The following is an 18428-nucleotide window of genomic DNA, read 5'->3' as shown; positions in this document are numbered from 1 at the left end:
ACGATGGCTGAGGTCACCTAGGTTTATGGGTATTTGGCAAAGAGTTCTATTAGTCTATATCTTTTAATTACTCCTCTAAATTGACCCATTTCCAGTGCCAACATATATATATATTTTTTAAGATATACAACAATAATCCCACGTTTTCTGCAGGCCTTCGACGGGGCTTCGCAACATAAATCCTATTGACGGTTCCTTTGTGCAGCAGTAATGTTTAGACATGCATTCTACATTTGAATCGTGTGGAGGCTGTGTGTGTGTGAGACAGGACGCTAGGGGTACTCCTCCATAGGAGACCCCTCCCTCTTTCAGTGCAACGCACGGACCCATGCAGCCAGAGGTATGGGAGCGGATTCGCCATATGCATGCGCAGTAGTCGTCGGCATGGCCGGTTTTAATATCCACGGAAGGAGGGTTAAAATAAATACAAGGCGTGAACGCCGCTATCTCACCACCACCACCAAGACCCCCCCCTCTCGATGCCACCTCACGGGCGAACAGCTGAACTTTGAACCGTAGATCACACAGGGAGGGAATCACTCCCATTCTAGTTGGGAGAAGATGGATGCCGTCATGTGGATAGTAGTACGTGTCATTCCCCATGTTGTTGACCGTGGGCCCGAGGAGGACCGACGTCGGGCTCTCCCTATCCTACACCCCCCCCCCTTCCAGAATAAATGTGTCCATATGTAAGGCCTATACAATGTAACAACATGGTGCGATATAATTTATGAATGGCCCCACCCCCTCCTCTTCTTCTAGCCGTGCCATCCACACACACTACAGCGCGCGCGCTCACTATCGCAGCAGCGATTCGCGTGCGCGCGGGCCCCCGCAATATCACTGCCCCCCCCCCCCCACCCTGTTATGGGCGTCCGCGAGCGCACTGCCGTTTTACTATTGCCCCCGACGACCAATGGGAATCGAGGCTTTGCAGAGAGAGAAAGGCACACGAATGTGATTCTAGCAAAAGATACTCGGGGTTCTCACGGAATCCCTTTACGCACATAGCTCGCCAGATTTTTCCCCAACACACCAATCTACTCATCCCCTCCTTTTATTTCTCTCTCTCTCTCTCTCGACTCCCCTCTGCTATCCCCCACCCCGGTTTCCAGTGGCACCCCCCCCCCCCACCCACCCCCCAATTGTATAAAAAAAAAAAAAAAAAACACTTAATTGAGCAATTGGGATTCCTCACGTGTGGGCTTGATTTGTAGTTTGAACACGTGGCTCATTCAAAAAAAGCCGGAATAGACGGAGGATTTCCCCTCCTCCTCACTCACTCGCCCCTTCTTCTTCTTCTGCTTCTTCTTCTTCTTCTCGGTTTTATTCAGAGGCGGGCGCGAGCCTCACGGTGTGTGACATACTCTGTCTCTTTGCCAAAGCGGGGGGTTTGGAGAGAGAGAGAGGAAGACGCAAAAAAAAGTAGTTTTTCCTCCCTTTTTTTTCACCCACACAGCCGGTCATCATTTGTGGAGAGAGACACGGAATAATTAATAATTGAGAATTCATTTTTTTTTGTGCGCGATACGAGAGCGACAGAGGGAGAGAGAGAGAGGGGGCAGAAGGGAGCAACACAGCGCGCACACACACAGCAGCAGCGAGGTCGCCAGTGAACTCTCTCTGTGGCTCGGAGCGACCGGGAAGCAGCAGCAGCACGCGCCGCGGCCACTCCGTCGTTTAGTAGTAAAGGCGAGTTTTTTTTAGGCTGCTCCAAAAAAACACACAACAACCAACAACTGCATATCCGAGAGAGAGAGACGAACCAACCCGCTTTCCCCCGTCTCAGAAGCGTAAAAGATTGTCCCCATTTTCCGACAAACATGAATAAGCTATACATTGGAAACGTGGGCGAGGAGGCGAGCGCGGAGGACTTGGAAAGTATCTTTGAGCAGTGGAAGATCCCGCACAGCGGGCCGTTTCTCGTCAAAACGGGCTACGCGTTCGTGGACTGCCCCGACGAGAAGATCGCGATGAAGGCCATTGATATTCTTTCAGGTGAGAGAGACTGAGGAGGAACTGTTTGGAACAAGGTGGCGACCGAGAAGGAACAAGGCTGTGGTGATTGTGTTTTTTTTTTTTTTTTTTTTTTGTAACTTCCAGGAGGCCCCTGCGATATGCATGTCCTCATGTTGGTTAGGGGGGGGGGGTGTATCCCCGCGTCCTTTATCTCCCCAACAAGCCTCTCCTCTCCAGGGCTTCTCCACACCGTATAGACTCACCAAGCGTATGGGGGGGTTGGGGTGAAATTCTGTCTTACTATTTAAGTAACCACACGCCTCCATCAAAAAAATAAACCCCCACCACACAGAGGAGATATATGTATATGCTTGGGGGGGTTTGTATTACAGTAGGGCGCATAGGGGCAGTGTTAATATAAAAATAACTCTTGAGAGAGAGAGAGTACTTTTTTTAAGATTAGCACATTTCTACTTTAACCCTTTCACTACCACACACGAGACGGAAGGTTAACCCTTTACTATCACACTACAACCGACGGCGATGCTCCATCATTAGCACTAATGCTACTAATGATGGAGCATCGCCGCGTCGGGTGTCGTGTGATAGTAAAGGGTTAACCTTCTGTACTCGTGTGTGGCAGTGGAAGGGTTAACGGTCGTTTTTTTTTTTAACTTGTTCGCGGCTCGCGCGCGTGTTACTCCGGGACCCACTGACTTGTAGCTCGAGCCTCTCTGCCGCTGCTGCCGACACACCAGGTGGGTTAACTGTGTTGGGGCCCAGAATATAGGCCAACCACGGGAAGAAGGAGCCACACAAGACCCCCCCCCCGTTTCTCCTCGTTTTTAGGCATATATATATATTTTTTTTGATTTTGTTTAACATCATCATGGCCTGCAATGAAACCACAAAGATAATGTGGGGCCACACGTACAAATGGTCGAGTTAAAACTAGTGTTAATGTATTTCGTATGGTTTTTTTATGGTGTGGCTCTCAGGTGTCCCTCCTTTCTGTACTAGTGGCATGGCTCGCCTTTCTACCTATCCTATATCGCATACACTTGACAATATCCGTGTGTTTTTACTAGTATAGATTTAACCATACTCACTGAAACAATTATATAAACGTATATAGGCTAGTCTCTGGGTGGAATAACAACGTATAGGCCTGCCCTGTTGTTGTATGCCACAAGTGTTACTTGGGATTAATAATATTCCGTGTACTTTCTCCTCCCTTTAGGTAAAGTTGAGCTTCATGGAAACCTTCTGGAAGTGGAGCACTCGGTCCCTAAACGTCAAAGGTAGGCAGCAGCAGCAGCACAGTGTTCCGGGTCGTCACGTCTCCAGCTCCTCGTGGTTCCTCTAGATTGGTTGATGCTAGATCACACGGGGTCATCGACATTTTAATGGGGGTCGTCGGTTCTTTTTTTCTTTTTTTTGCCAAGCTGCAAAACTCACAAGTCGTACTAATTTTAACCTTTTAACAAAGTTGTTTACGAACCTTTATCCCCCAAACCCTATAACACTAACTACTCCCCCACTATTTAAATAAATAAATGTAAACATTTTCTTCCGGGCCGTGGGATCTAGCATCTACTATCTAGATTCCTTTTTGGCGAGAGGCTGTTTTTATTTCCTCCAGCCATTTTCTAGTCTTAAAGAAGTGTCTTGTTCGTCCCCCTCTTCGAACTATTGACTCTCATTGTGCATTCGTATTATGTTATTGCCAGTGAACGTGGAGCAGATGGGGTTAAATAAATATGTGGACGTATTTTTATTTAGCTTGACATGAGATTTTTATTTATTTTAACGTTTTGAGGGTCAAATCAACGGGACGTGTGGTGCCGCTCCCCCCACGCCATGTTAGTTAGTAGTGGCGCCCTGGAAACAAAACAATGCCTTTACACAACTACCCTATATTTATACACTGTTTTTGTCAAAGTCAAATGCTTAATACAATATGGATTTTGTTGTTGTTACGCGAAGCTCTGGGTCTACTGGAGTGTATAGGCTGAGTGCAGGCTTGATTTAAGGCGTGTAGGCCGAGCCTTTGCGAAGTCGTCCATTTGAGAAGGATCTGCCCGTCACTCTCCCCGCTGCTGCCCCACGCGCTTCCGCCCGCCTCCCTCCCTCTCCTCAACTCTTTGTGGTGGAGCACGAGATGGACTCCCACACGCGACTGGGATGGGTTTTATTTTATTTTGGGGCCCATTTTTTTGGATTTACGCCGAAGATGGGGAAATATTTGGGAGTGTTCTATGCCGGGCGCTGTTTGCGTATTAGGAGATGATGTGACACGTATCAGTCAATTACAAATATTTTCGGTTTAAATTGACACCACTCCCTTTATTTATTACTCTAATGATTTCTAAGAAGCATTGGAACTCTGATAATATATGTAGTTGTGTTTTTCAGTGTGAATTTAACCAAAATATCTGGAGTGTGTGACCCTGTAATGCATTAGGCTGCTACACCTAATCAGACAATTGAGGTGTAAGGCTAGAAAACAATATTATGGAAATTGAGATTATTTTCAAGGTTTAAATAAAAAAAATTTTTACAACCAGCCTATATTTGAGCCTAATATAGATAATTTGTGTTATTTGACACATTTTGAAGTGGTAAGTAAAATTCTGCACAGCTATAGTGCTGCAGTCTGGTGGTAGCTTGAAAGATTTATCTAAATCACTGTTGCCAACAGCATTTACGTGAATAAATACTAGCTAAGATTCATTTCTAAGCTAAGAAAATTTCCTCACACCTTTTCTCCCCTAATTATTTACTGATTTTTAAATAGTGGGTGTTGAATGCTGTGTCATGATGGTGTAAACTGTTTTGTTGTTTGAACATGGTAGCAAACACACTAGTTTCAGCCACATTTTATATATATATATATATATATATATAAAATAAATAAATGCAAGGATTGGGTTGCCCTCTCTTTGCAATGGGGGAAGATATGAGTGAATGGGACCAGTGTCCTGGCTCTTAATTTACACACGCACTCAAACACACAGAGACACAGACACACACGGGAGTGCATACTGGGCCCCCTCTTTTTGCATTCCAACCCGCTGAGTATCAGCTGGGGGCTTGGTCAATCACCATGACTTAACCTTTGAACCCGTCAGGAAGGGGAAGTGTGAGGCAGAGGCGCCCAGAGAGAGCCTGTTCGCAGGGACCCCGAGTGGGGACGACCGCCACTACAAGGGGGGGCTACCCGCCCAGAGCCGGGCACCTTGGGTATCTGTGTTACCGAGGGAGACTGGGGGGGGGGCTGTTGTCGAGGAAGACTGCTGTGTGTTCTCGTGTGCATTACTTCAGGCTTAGTCATGGCTGTGGCCCTGAGAGCTTCGCACTCCACACAGGATTACCAAAACGTGGGTGTAGTACATGCCAACCATACCTTTTTGGTAAACTACAACTTTTTTAAGAGTTACGGGCTGTCTGGTGTTGAAAACTCTTTATTTCTAGCAACAAACGTTCGTCCATAGCTGCCCTGTGTTCTTTTGAGTGATTCTCTTCCTGCTATCTGATGGTCATGTGGATTTATGTGTATTTTACTTTGAATGCTGTGGGATTTGGATTGTACAAAAAAAACTCAGAAATAACATGATGGATTTTTTTTTAATGTACCTGTACACATTTGATCTGTCTTTCTTCCTAGGCCAGATTATGTCTGCTTCACTGGATTATTTCTATACTTTTCACCCCACAGCTCTCCCCGTGTCTGGTACAGGAGGAGAGAAAGTGTTGTGGTTTTTTTGGGGAGGTGCCCTCAAGTATGGCAGATGAAAATGTTTGGGTTTGTGGAGTGCTTTTGTACTTACTGTGCCTGTCCATCTGTGTGTTGAGTCAGTGGTGTGCGTTAGTCAGATTGAGGGATGACGCACAATCTGACTGGTGTGGTGTGGTATGTGAAGTTTTAGTGAGGAGCAAAATCAAAGAGTCACTATCGTCACGATTATATTTCTAGCATTGGGGGTTTGGGGTGTTATTATGATTAGTAATAATTACCATATAGTGTTGAAAACATTACTAGAAGTTGCCATACAGCATTGATGGAAAACCTTACTAGGCCTAGGAATTACCATACAGACTTGATAGAAAACACTACTAGGCCTAGGAATTACCATACAGACTTGATAGAAAACACTACTAGGCATAGGAATTACCATACAGACTTGATAGAAAACACTACTAGGCCTAGGAATTACCACTACTAGGCCTAGGAATTACCATACAGGCTTGATGGAGATCGTCTCAGGGTCACTGTGCTTTTAGAGAAGTGGCTCCTGGCTCTTATTAGTAGAATTTGGGGTCAAAGGGTCACCGTGGGGCCCCACCTGCAAGAGAGGGATTTTGGACTGAGACCGGGTGGGGGGTGGCGGGGGCAGAGAATTGTGAATGTGGCCCCTTGTCCCAACCCTCTCTCTCGGGCTCGGTGCAGTGGACACCATTGCCCACGCTGGTGTAGCTTTATTTATCTATACATGCACGTTAGCCATACTCTTTTTGTAGAATGTCCAGAGTTGTTTCTTAACTTGTTGATGATGCACAGATGATTTTGACCCCCCCCCCCCTAGGATGAAACGGGGGAAGTGTTGAGTGTAGCTCATTGGATGCAGAATGCGTGTGTTTAACCCTTTCACTACCACACTACAGACGGTAGTGTGATAGTAAAGGGTTAACCCTTTGTCGTGTGGCAGTGAAAGGGTTAACTTTATGTTGTTGTCTCAGTGAAAGGGTTAACTGTTTGGTAGTGCGGCAGTGAAAGGGTTAAGGGCAGCGGAAAAGAAGGGCCATGTGTCAAAACCCCTGCATGCTGGGGAGTCCAGGGCTGTGGACGGGCACTGTGCGTGCGGTCATTATTGACTGATGTTGGGGGGGGCTGGCTGGCTGCATTGCTGGATGGATAGTTGGGGTAATGGAGATGAATATGGATGCGCTGCAGTCTCATGCCGCCTCCGTCATAGACTTCTGTGCGAGTTCCTAGATGCATGCCTGCATATACGTTTATACACACGCACAGTCGCACACACACTTGTGTGCACAAACTGCACAGAGCAGCGAGAGGAAGGGTGGCAGGGGTAGGCCCGTACATCGCAGCTGGGCTGTGGAGGGGGGCGGGCGGGCGAATGTGTAGAATGTTGGTTGAATTTAAAAGTAAATGAGGAACTGGGCCTCCCTCCTCCCAAGCTGTGTCACATGATGAGCCTTCCTTCCCCCCACAGTCACTCCCCTCCTACTTTTATCCCCCGCTCTACATGTTTCTGTCAGTGGACTTGTCCGTGTCCATGGCAACAGGGCCCCACCCCCACACAGGGGCAGAGAGAGGGCCCTTGCCGTGAAACCGGGCTACTCTCTCCTCTACCCCCACTCTACCCAACCCCCCCCCTTTTTTTCCCAAATCAAAGGCTGGGACTGGGGAATGCACCCCCCCTTCCATACCCTGGCTGACTTCCTCCCTGTGCAGCTATAGGTTGATCCGGCTGGAAGTGCTCTGTGCATTTGCACATTTCGTACGCCGTTCCCACCGCAATGCAGGGGGGGGGGGGGGGTTTGCCGGTCGGCCGGCCGGCCGATCAGTGCACGGTGGGCTGGGAAAAGGCTGGAATTCCTCTCTGAAGCTTGTTTGGGAATTTTCTTTATGGATTTGCCTGTTTAGGCTTGTTGCAACTTCCTAAATGTTTCCATTTTAAATGGGATGCATTAAATAAGGTTTGAAGTGCAGCACCTGGCTTGACGTCCCGAGAAGTCTCTTTTGTGAGACTTGAGTGTGGTGAGGGTTCTCCACGGGCGGCCTTGGTTACATGCGTGCACCCATCTGTCCCCGGGGGTTAGTCTACCATCTCTGTCTTCTGCTTTGCGTTTTTACTTGTTTCATTACGTTGTGTGTTGGCCCCAAGTTAAAAAAAATATGTAGATGGACCTAAACATTTTAATGTATATAATACATATATATACGTTTATATATATTTATTTTACTAGTGACGAAATGCCTCATCTAATCACTAATAGCAGACCGAGTGTGTATATTTGTTTTGTGTGTCTGTTGGTGACCTTTGTTTCTAACAAAAGGTCTGTTTTTATGTTGAGGCTAAATGTCTCTTTCATACATGTAGATGGGACCTGTTTACCTGATTGATTGAAAACTAACGGATTGCAGAATGGGTACAGTACAGCTCAATACACACAATTGTTAAGGGGATGCAGACCAGAGAGACTTTCATCTTGTTTACATCAGGGTCCCCCATTTTCAATTCACCTCTAGTTCTCATCAGAGATGTGATAAGTCATGTTTTCAGATAACTAATTACTAGAATGGGGGGGGCAAAAGAAAAAGGTCTTGATAACTAAATCTAATGATTCGGATCGGAAGAGATGTCCCTAAATTTCAAGCATTCAAACAGTTTATAGAAATGAATGGGCTGCTCAAATACATGTCAAGTTGAGCAGTATGTATGTGATGTTCAGCAACACGAAGCTCCGTACCACATGGCCTAGGCCTACAGTGCAAACGCGTGTGTGAGAGGTGGCTAGTGCTTCCACCGGATTGTTTGGGTGGAGTTTATGCTGGATACATGCCAGGTCTGTGTGGGCGTTTTGCGTTTATAAGTAATGTGCAGAACTTTGGTCAGGGTTTGGTCTTCTGCGTGGCTTTAAGAGTTTGTGTGCGTGTGCACAAGGGTCAGAGTTCACGCCGTAGCCCCCAGTCCCTAGGGGCTGGTTGATGCACGCACAGCGTACCAATGCACACTATGCTCGGATTTATTTAGCCCACATTGGCATGTTGGCATAGTCGGTCCGCTGCATAGGCTTTTAACACTCTGTCCCTTAACTCAATTGATTGTGTGACAGCAGATCTGACAAACAAAGATGGAGACTGTGGCATTTGTGCTCAACGACTATAAAACGACAACATTTATCGTTGGAGGTAAATGTGATTATTATTATACCATGCTAATGGGAGTTCACATCATACCACCATTCCTCTGTGTGTGTGTGCGTGCAAGGGTCAGTCTTCATGCTAGAGCTCCCAGCAGCATGTACCCATGTCCCTGTAGCTCTGTCAACAGACGGTGGACTTTGGACATGTATGTTATGTCAAACGTGTGAAAAGCGCATGCACACACGCACGCACACCGCTCCAAACGAAAAACACTTTGAAGAAATTGCGCGCGTGCCTCGTTAAGATCCACAAGTCCCATTGTCGCTGTGACCTCCAAACGTACCCCTGTACATTCTACTCCCCGCCGGTACACTTTTATCTCCTATTCTAGTGCCACATAAACATATCTTAATTGGGCATCTCTGAGCGGAAGGAACGGGGATGAATTGGGAGCTTGTCGTGCTGGACTCAGCCTGGTCCTTCCCGATGCAGCGCAGCAGCTCCGCTGTAATTGGCCGTCTCCGTTTGCCTCTACTGTGTGTGCTCCTGTAGCTGGTGTGTGATCTCTACTGTGTGTACGCTCCTGTAGCTGGTGTGTGTGTGATCTCTACTGTGTGTGCTCCTGTAGCTGGTGTGTGTGATCTCTACTGTGTGTGCTCCTGTAGCTGCTGTGTGTGTGATCTCTACTGTGTGTGCGCTCCTGTAGCTGGTGTGTGTGAACGAGTGTTCCGTTCCCGATCTCTCTCATCCAGTGGAGATTCCCTTCCCCTCATTTGGCATCCCTTCCCCTCTCCCTGCACTTGCTTGCTCACTCCTATTCTCTCTCTCTCTCTATTTCCTTCCGTTTCTCTCCTTTTCCCTCTCTTTCCTCTCCTTTCGACACTTCTCCCTCGACACGGAGTGTACCGCTGGTCAGGTTGTGTTGACTGAGAGGACGACCGTCGGGGTAGGTTGGCTGGGAGGAGGATGGTCAGGGTAGGTTGGCTGAGAGGAGGAGGAGGATGATGGGTAGGGTGGCTGACTGGCTGGCAGGAGGGTGATCAGGGTAGGGTGGTCGTGGCACCAGGGCAAACACGCAGGGCAGCGACGCGCCACTCTTTCACCGCCCACTCCCCATCAATTTCAAGAGTACCAAACTTGTAGGGCTGTACCGAATAGTTCGAAGCTTCACACATAATGTTGACATTAGAGTTCGAAATCAACATTCGAAGAAAAAAAATTGAACTTTTCTTTTTGTCTATTCCGTTTAAACCAATGGGGTTTTTCTTCACAGTTGCAGATAAAGATTAGGCTACACTAATATTATAGTATTATGACTAATCATTAAAATGTAAATAAAACATTTATCATAAATGATGTAGCCTATCTGCATCTGGCTCTGTGCTCCATCAAGACGTCGCCATCACTTTCGTACCAACCGTGCCCTTATTGGATTATTTATGTTGACGAAACTGACGAGTTATATTCATTAAAGAAAGTTGATTATATATATATATATATAAAAAAAATCTTTTAATCAGATTAATCACTTTATTCAAATTGAGGATTTTGTTTGAGGATGTATAAAAAAGGAAATTATGATTACAGACATTCAAAGCTTCATTTGAAAACTTCAATAGAAGCTTCGAGAAGAAGAGAAAAAAAAAATATATAAAATGACATTCGGTACAGCCCTACAAACTTGTATGTATCGTCCGATAACTCGACGCCACCGATTCATTTTCCCTTTCCCTGCTTTGGTTTCTGACTTGGTTGGTGTTTAGTTTCAGTGCTGGAGGAACTCTGCTGATTAGTTGAACCTGTTCTAAATGTTTGCTTCTGTTCCAAACCGTTATTCTTCCCTTAACATGACTTAACATAATCGTAACTTCCTTATCCTGTTTTACGCTCCTCGCACTCTCCTGCTTCTCCTTCTCCCTTCTCTCTCCTTCTGCTTCTCCTCTCAGTAGGGTTGGGTACTGAACTCTGTACTTAAGGGTACCGACCGAATTGCGTCTGTACTACCCCGAGTACCAATTCGCCTTTCGATCAATCTGTGCCACATTTCGGTACCGAAGACCCGCCCAGTTAGGAAATAATCAGAATTCCAATGCCGCTCAATTGTAATTTCGTTATGGACACAGACCTGGCGGACCTTCAATGCCGCTCAATTGTCATTTCATAACACACAGACTAGCGCTATGACATCTAGCTCTTCAGCCCTGCATTCACAGCCCTGTGACGACTCCTCTCGCGAGTCGCGCCTTTTCCATTTGCAGTGAAAACTCTGAGCTACGGGTCCAATGCGTCTTAACATGCTTTGCATCCTCGCCATTCCTGGCCATGTCGTGGTAAAAACCTTAACAAACGTTAGCAGCTAAACTAACCCTGGAAACGCTCACACTCTGCAACGTCAGTTTCGAGTTCCAATAGTGAGGAAAGGGCCCGCCTCGCTCTCTACGTTCAATTATTTTAAGTAGCCAAATGTTGCACTATATAAACTAACTAGGGCCTAACAAAATAAATTGTTTGGTTCCTGTTGGTTGTCAGTTAAGGCCATGGGTAGGTAGGGAATTTATAAAAAAGATTCCCACGGCGATTATGGATAGGGAATTTCTTTATTTAATTAAAATGTTCACGACAACATGGATGCATGTACTCTGCCAGCATGTTTAATATCCATAATACTAAAGGTTTGACTAAGATTTTTATGAAACTTTATTGTTTAAAAAAAATCTTTTTAACTTATTTAATTTTTTTAACTCATAAAATAATTTGGGTCGCACCTAAATCGGCAGGGCCGGTCGGCAACCGGAACCAAACCATTTATTTTGATAAGCCCAGATAGTTGATGGTAATAAACATTTAACTTCATTAGCTGAAATATTCTAAAATAAGCCATTCTCTTTCAGTCTGTGTGCATGCGTGCAAGTCCCATCTCTGGTCTTTGGAAAGACCAGATGAGGTCAAAGGAGTTTGATGGTATTTACTGAGGATGGCCAGAAAATGTTGATTTAAACATAATTTTTTTTAATACATGATCATCAAATGGTTGTAGGAACGGTTTGGAAGAGGGACATGGGGAGGGGTATTAGTTTGTGTGGTGTGACTGATGATAATGTTGAAATTTAAGAAGTCTAGACTTTAGTTTTACAACTGAAATAAAATGTTTGTTATTATGAAAGTACAGAAAAAAGGTACCGGCGGCGCCGGGTATCGGTTCAAATGTGAACGTTACTAGGGATGGGTACCGAATTCGGTACTTTTAAGGTACCGAACCGAAACACGTCTGTACTACAGAGTATCGATTCAAGTGAGATACCAAAAAATAAATAAAAAATGTAATCTTTTTTTTTAACCTTTTTTCTTCATGTCAACGTTCACACGCACAATATATGCTTACCTAGGATTTGACTTGATTCAACAACAAAGCAGTCGGAGCAATGACGAGCTGAAAACGGTCGAAATTGTAGTTATTTGAAGTTTTGATTTTTTTTTCACGACTGAGGTAGGTAAATAAAAATGAGACTAAAGTACCGAAAAAAGGTACCGATTCACGGGTACCGGTACCGTATCGGTTCAAATGTGAAAGGTACCCATCCCTAAACGTTACCCAACCCTACCTCTGTTCCTTCTCTCCTCCTTCTTCTCCAACCCTACCTCTCTGTTCCTTCTCTCCTGCTTCTCCTTCTCCAACCCTACCTCTGTTCCTTCTCTCCTCCTTCTCCAACCTTACCTCTCTGTTCCTTCTCTCCTGCTTCTCCTTCTCCAACCCTACCTCTGTTCCTTCTCTCCTGCTTCTCCTTCTCCAACCTTACCTCTCTGTTCCTTCTCTCCTGCTTCTCCTTCTCCAACCCTACCTCTGTTCCTTCTCTCCTCCTTCTCCAACCTTACCTCTCTGTTCCTTCTCTCCTGCTTCTCCTTCTCCAACCTTACCTCTCTGTTCCTTCTCTCCTGCTTCTCCTTCTCAGTTCCTTCTTTTCCTCTGTTCCTACTCGCTCCTGCTTTTCTTCACCTCTGTTCCTTTTCTTGACCCCCTCAGTTCTTTCTCCCTCCTTCTCCTCTCAGTTCTTTCTTTCTTCTCAGTTATTCTCTCCTCTCAGTTCCTTCTGTTCCTTATCTCCTTCTATTCCTTATCTCCTCCTTCTGTTCCTTCTCTCTTCCTTCTCCCAGTTCCTTCTCTCTCCTTCTCCCAGTTCCTTCTTTCCCTCTGTTCCTGCTCTTGTCTTTCCCCCATCTCTCAATCCCTCCCTGTCTTCATCCCTCTTTCTCTCTCCCCCACCCTTCTCTTTATCCCTCTCGGTCTCTCCATCCCTCTACCCCCATCTCCCTCTCCACCCATGTCCTTCCACCCCTCTCCCTTTCTCCCTCCATCCCAACATCTCTCTCCCCACCCCTCAAGGTCTCTCTCCCATCTCTCTCTCAAGGTGTACCAGAGGGTGTTTATTAAAGTAGGAGTAATGTAGTACATGGTAGGCTGGTAGAGGAGCCCCTGCTGTTTAGAGGGTGTTTAAAGTAAGAGTCAAAACTAAACCACTTTTTTTTTCTCCACCCCCTCTCTCTAAATTATTCTCCCATCTATTCTCATCCATTTTCTCTCCCCTCAACTTCTCCCATACACCCCCGCCCCTCCTCCTCCTCTTCTTCCCTTGTTCTCCCTCCAGGAGCTGTAAGCTGCAGATCCGCAACATCCCGCCTCACATGCAGTGGGAGGTGAGTACTGCTAACTGCCGCTGGGCTGGGCTGGGCTGGGCAGGGCAGGGCAGGGCTGGGCAGTCAAACGGGGTTCCCATTTTTACTGTCCTCTGGATGGAGCCGCTGTAGCTGCTCTCTCTTTTGGAAGTGAGCACCTTGTTTGCGCAACAGGGTGCTGGTGGTTGAGGCCCAATAGGAACCATGTTGGCCCATATTATATTTGGCACTGGTCCGGGGAGTAAAGCTGGGCACATATAATATTGCTGATATTTATTTGTCAGCAGAACTGGGCCGATGGAACATGCCGTTGTTTCTCTTTAGCGGTGCAAGTTTTGTATATAGGTTTTGCTGTGCACTAGGGCTGTCGCGATTCGTCGCCCTTGTCCGATGTCGTCGACTATTACATTTAGTCTATTTGCATATTCATGATCGACGCATCTTATTGTTAATTGTATGTGCCTTTTGCGGTGGAAATGGCAGACGTTCAAATGCGTAACATGCGCAACGTGTAATCTAACTAATGCGCAGTGAATCATGTTCAAAATATAAATAACTTCTCTTAAACCACTATCGTGATTCTGCCTAGCGCGCGTTTCGCTCTCATTTGATAACTTCAATGTTTCTCTCCAGCTGGAAGGGAGAGGTTGAGCCTGATACCCACACCTTACAGCTTAGAAGCTATGGCAGCTCTTCAGCCCGTGTTCTACAGCCTGTCATGACTCCTCTTGCGAGTTGCGCTGTTGCGCTGTTTCGCTGTTTCTATGTAAACTCGGTGAGCAACGGGTCCAATAAATGCATCTAACATCCTTTATATCCTCGCCATTCCTGTATGCCTGTTGTGTGGTTAAAAACCTTAGCCAACGTTGGCTGCTAACTCGCAGGCACAGGAGAAATCGTTTTCATGGCGTTCTAATAGAGTAAAGGCGGGGGGGGCTCTCTCTCCCTCTTTCTCTCTGTACGTTCAATGAATGTACGTTCAATGAAGTAGCCAAAAGTTACTAACTTTATAGTTGATGATGATAAATATTTCACTTCATTAGCAAAAATATTGTAAAATCATTAAGTCTGCTATAAAGCTATTCTCCCTCTCGTGTGTGTGCATACATTTACTATAGGCTACTCTTTTTGACATGGATTAGGCTAATTAGCTTTAACAATCCTTATTCCTGAGCCTATTTTATTCAAAAGGAAGATATTGATTTAAATATGTCTATAGCCTATAATATAAAAAAAGCAATTTTAATCGTATCTCCTGTGCTGGCACAAGCACTACCATAGTGTGGAGTGGAGAGACGACACACAATACATATAATTCATGGAAATATACTAAAGAGATATTTATGGCGGGGTAAAAATCTCTGGTTGGTAGTTTTCTTTTATCTAAAGCTAAAAAGGATGAGGATACTCATTAAACATTTTGAAATAATCAATTGTTTTATTTCTGGTAAATGTTTTCAATTAATCGATAAAATAATCAACTGATGGGCGGCTAAGTGGCGCAGTGGGCAAGGCGCTCCACTAACGCAGGAGATGCTGGGTTTGAGCCCAGCTCTCGCCGTTGCTTCCGGCTTGGCTGGTCGTTCATACTAATACAATTGGCAGTATTAGGGGGTGGGAAGCTGGTGGGTGGGAATCGGACGTTGTGGACAGCGACTCCTACAGGTCGGTTGGTGCGCCTGTACAGCAGAATCAGGAAGTATCGGGCAGCGTGAGCCTCCCACGCGTTACTCCTCGACACTGAGAGATCGTGCTGTACAGGTGAAAAGATGCGACGACTGAATTATCTGAAATATGAAGTGCTATTTTGTATTTCAATTATATCGCCTCGTCAAAGGAGAATTAATACCTTCATTGAGTAAAATACACCCAAGTGCTTTTCATGTCGTTTTTCTTTTTATAAATGTATTATCATATCTTGTTAATTTATGAACAACTTTTCACACTAAGCCTTTATGTTCAGTGAAATAAATAAATCCTGCACAGCAATAGAATAAAAACAACCTTAAATCGCTGTCCTGGCGGCTCGCATTCCAGCTATAAAACCTGCAGAGCCGTGAAAAGAAGGGACCTAGCTTACATTTTTGCGCAGTGATGTAAAAGTTAGCGGGACATCCTGGTGTCCTTTTGCTTTTTGGATTGTTTCATGTCCCAAGACTGTGAAAATGATTTCTTTTCTAGAGCATGTTACAAGAGAACCCATCACTTGGCTCTGATAACGCTCATTTGTAACGTAACTGGGGAAAACATGTTCAAAATGTGTGTTAGAATGTTTTAACAACCACCCTCCCTGGGTTTGTGTAAAAAAGAAAAAACATCTCTACACAAACTGCTACCGCGGCAACGGCTATGCTACACTGAAAGTAAAACCGCTAATGAAAGTAAAACCGTTCCAAAGTTACACTAACGTTGCAGCAGCGTGTTTTTGTTGTGCTCTACTTGTGCTGTATAATGACTATACATTTTAATCTAATCTTATCATAACCGAACTATAACCATACGTAAACCTTCTTTTAATGGCCCAGAAACCTTCTTTGCCAGCTGGGTGAGTCCTGTTTACTTACCAGGATTCACACACGTTGCTGAGGAGGAGGAAGTGTAGCCTGGAAACGATAAACGCGTATCTGAAATAAAACATAAACGTAATGATTCTCATTATCAGGGTAAAATGTCTTTGAAGTCCTTTTTATGGTTCTGGATAATTGGAAGATTACAGGCGGGTTCTCCGTTATATGAATTTGGCAATTTGAAGTAAACGTCCTTGTTTAGCAATGACCCTCCTACTAATGACCTCCGCAAATGTATCTACTAGGATATTTTGAAATACCTGAAGCAAGAGTCTCTAGATTAGCTGCTGCCACGTTACACATTTAATCAATGTCCTGGAAAAAGTACTTCCTTCTGTGAATGTAAACCCACAGTAATTGGAGATATCATCACTAAAAGGTGGTCATTTAGCCCCCCCCCCCCCCTGTACCTTCAAGGGGCCAGCAGCCCCGTTTTATCGGGTTAAATGGGAAACTGAGTGTGCACTTGGAAGGCTACTACCCTGCTAGTGATGAGTATCGAGCAACACAGTGTGGTAGTGAAAGGGTTCATTTGTGAGGGGATTCAATCTGCTGAAATGGCGTATGGAGATTATGGAAGAGTCGACACTCTTGACGAAAGAGCGAGCCAGACTGGAGATTGTCCTAATGTATAATATTATTTAGGGCTGGTATCGCCACTTATTCTGGGTGATGTCTCAGTAAGTGGTTTCGTAGATTTGTTGTATTTCAACAATCATTATCTACGTCTGTCACTATAGCCAATGGAAATGCTAGAAATGGTCACGTGGGCTGGGAGAACCAATGGAAAATGCTTATCCCGAGGCCAAACCTAATTGCCGACCCCTCGTCTACACCCTCCCCAGACCGACAGTAGGGGCAACGTGCGCAATGACCAGGAAGGGAATTGGCATAACGACTAAATTGGGGGATGACAAAAATAAAAAAAAAATCTTGGGATTTTATGAATTGAAGATCGAAATAGATTTATTGAACCCAGCCCTAATATTATATATATAAAAAATGTGTGTTCACAGCGTATGTCACATGTGTCCCGTTATGACACGTGGTTGGCAGAGATGCCTTGTAATTATATTTCAGAGCTGAGCCTCTGGTCATAAGTCTTAACGCATTGACCATAGGGGTGGACGGTATAAACGGTATACGGTATAAACGGTATGAATTTGCTCTACGGTATGGATTTTGACTATACCGTCTAACCGGTAGGGCAGCTCTAAAATAGCAATGACGTCATGTAACCACAGCGCGACTATTTCAATCGCATTTGCTAGAGCTGCCGCGGTATCGGTATTACCGCGGTATCGCTGTTACATCATGCCCACCGCAGCGTTGGGCTGAATACCGGCATCACCACTGTTTTTTATTATATTATTATTATTATTACGCTCTCGTTGGGCTTGCGGCTCTGCAGATATACCCTACTTCTCTGTCGAGATTCCAAGCGACCCTATTGGGTACCAGAAAAGTCACATGAAACACTGCAGACCACAGATTGGTCAGAAGAGATACGCGAAGTGCTTTTACTTCCTGAATCTCAGCCATGAGCCATTGATCAGAGCTCAGTCACAACACGGCTAATAGTACGTTAGCTCCCACCGGAGACCGGAGTGGATTGCCGTCGCTCCTCAGGGAACGAGGCATAATGATTTTACTGCAACGAAATGTTATAATAAAAGCCCTTCGTTCTATACACTTGTCTGATTGAAAACTTTATTAACAGACCGCAGAATGGGTACAACTCGGCACGCTCTGAGCAAAGAAAGGAACTTGGATATTAATTTAGTAACGCTTGCCTTGCTATGGTCCGGTAAATACGAACGTGTAACTATACTAACGTTAATGCCACAAATCGAATGCCTTTGTAATCATAAGTAGTAACGTTATAATAATAATAAGAAGAAAGGGTCGGGGGGGTAACCGGCGGGCGCGCCGCTACCACTCCTGCCCGCGACACCTAGTGAACGGCGCACGACCAGAGGGGAGACTTCTAATCCGTGTTTCACTTTTAATAACGAATGCGTGCTTGCCGAATCCCAAACAATATTCATGCTGCAAAGTCATCCTCTAAAGATAGACATTTAGACTAGAGGCAGGCTATATGCTATAAAGAGTAGACTACTACTAAAAAAAAAAATGCATTCAAACTTTTTTTTTTTCTTTTTTTTGTGTGCGTGCGGTAAAAACCGCGGCGGTAGGAAATATTTTGCAAATTTGTGCGGTAAGGAAATAATCAATACCGCGGCAGCTCTAGCATTTGCCCCTAAAAATAGATCGAATTAGTCATAGATAATAGATATGTGCAAACTGGAAAAAGTTATTTAGGAGGCTTCGCGCAGTGG

At 45.1% G+C, this 18428-nt stretch overlaps 1 protein-coding gene across 2 annotated transcripts in view; it reads left to right on the top strand.

Moving 5' to 3' along the window:
* Positions 1-1583: 1583 nt before the first annotated feature.
* Positions 1584-18428, top strand: part of igf2bp3 (insulin-like growth factor 2 mRNA binding protein 3) — an 84278-nt gene continuing 67433 nt past the window's right edge. For both annotated transcript variants that reach the window (XM_084312213.1, XM_084312212.1), the window contains exons 1-3: positions 1584-1998; positions 3200-3260; positions 13495-13543. In XM_084312213.1, the coding sequence (XP_084168339.1) occupies positions 1824-1998; positions 3200-3260; positions 13495-13543 (285 nt within the window). In that variant the 5' untranslated portion in view covers positions 1584-1823. The remainder of the gene's footprint in view (positions 1999-3199; positions 3261-13494; positions 13544-18428) is intronic.

The sequence above is a fragment of the Notolepis coatsorum genome, assembly GCF_963971535.1.
Source record: "Notolepis coatsorum genome assembly, chromosome: 4".
Classification (NCBI taxonomy): domain Eukaryota; kingdom Metazoa; phylum Chordata; class Actinopteri; order Aulopiformes; family Paralepididae; genus Notolepis; species Notolepis coatsorum.
The sequence above is the reverse complement of the archived record's forward strand: the minus strand, read 5'-3'. Positions and strand labels throughout refer to the sequence as shown.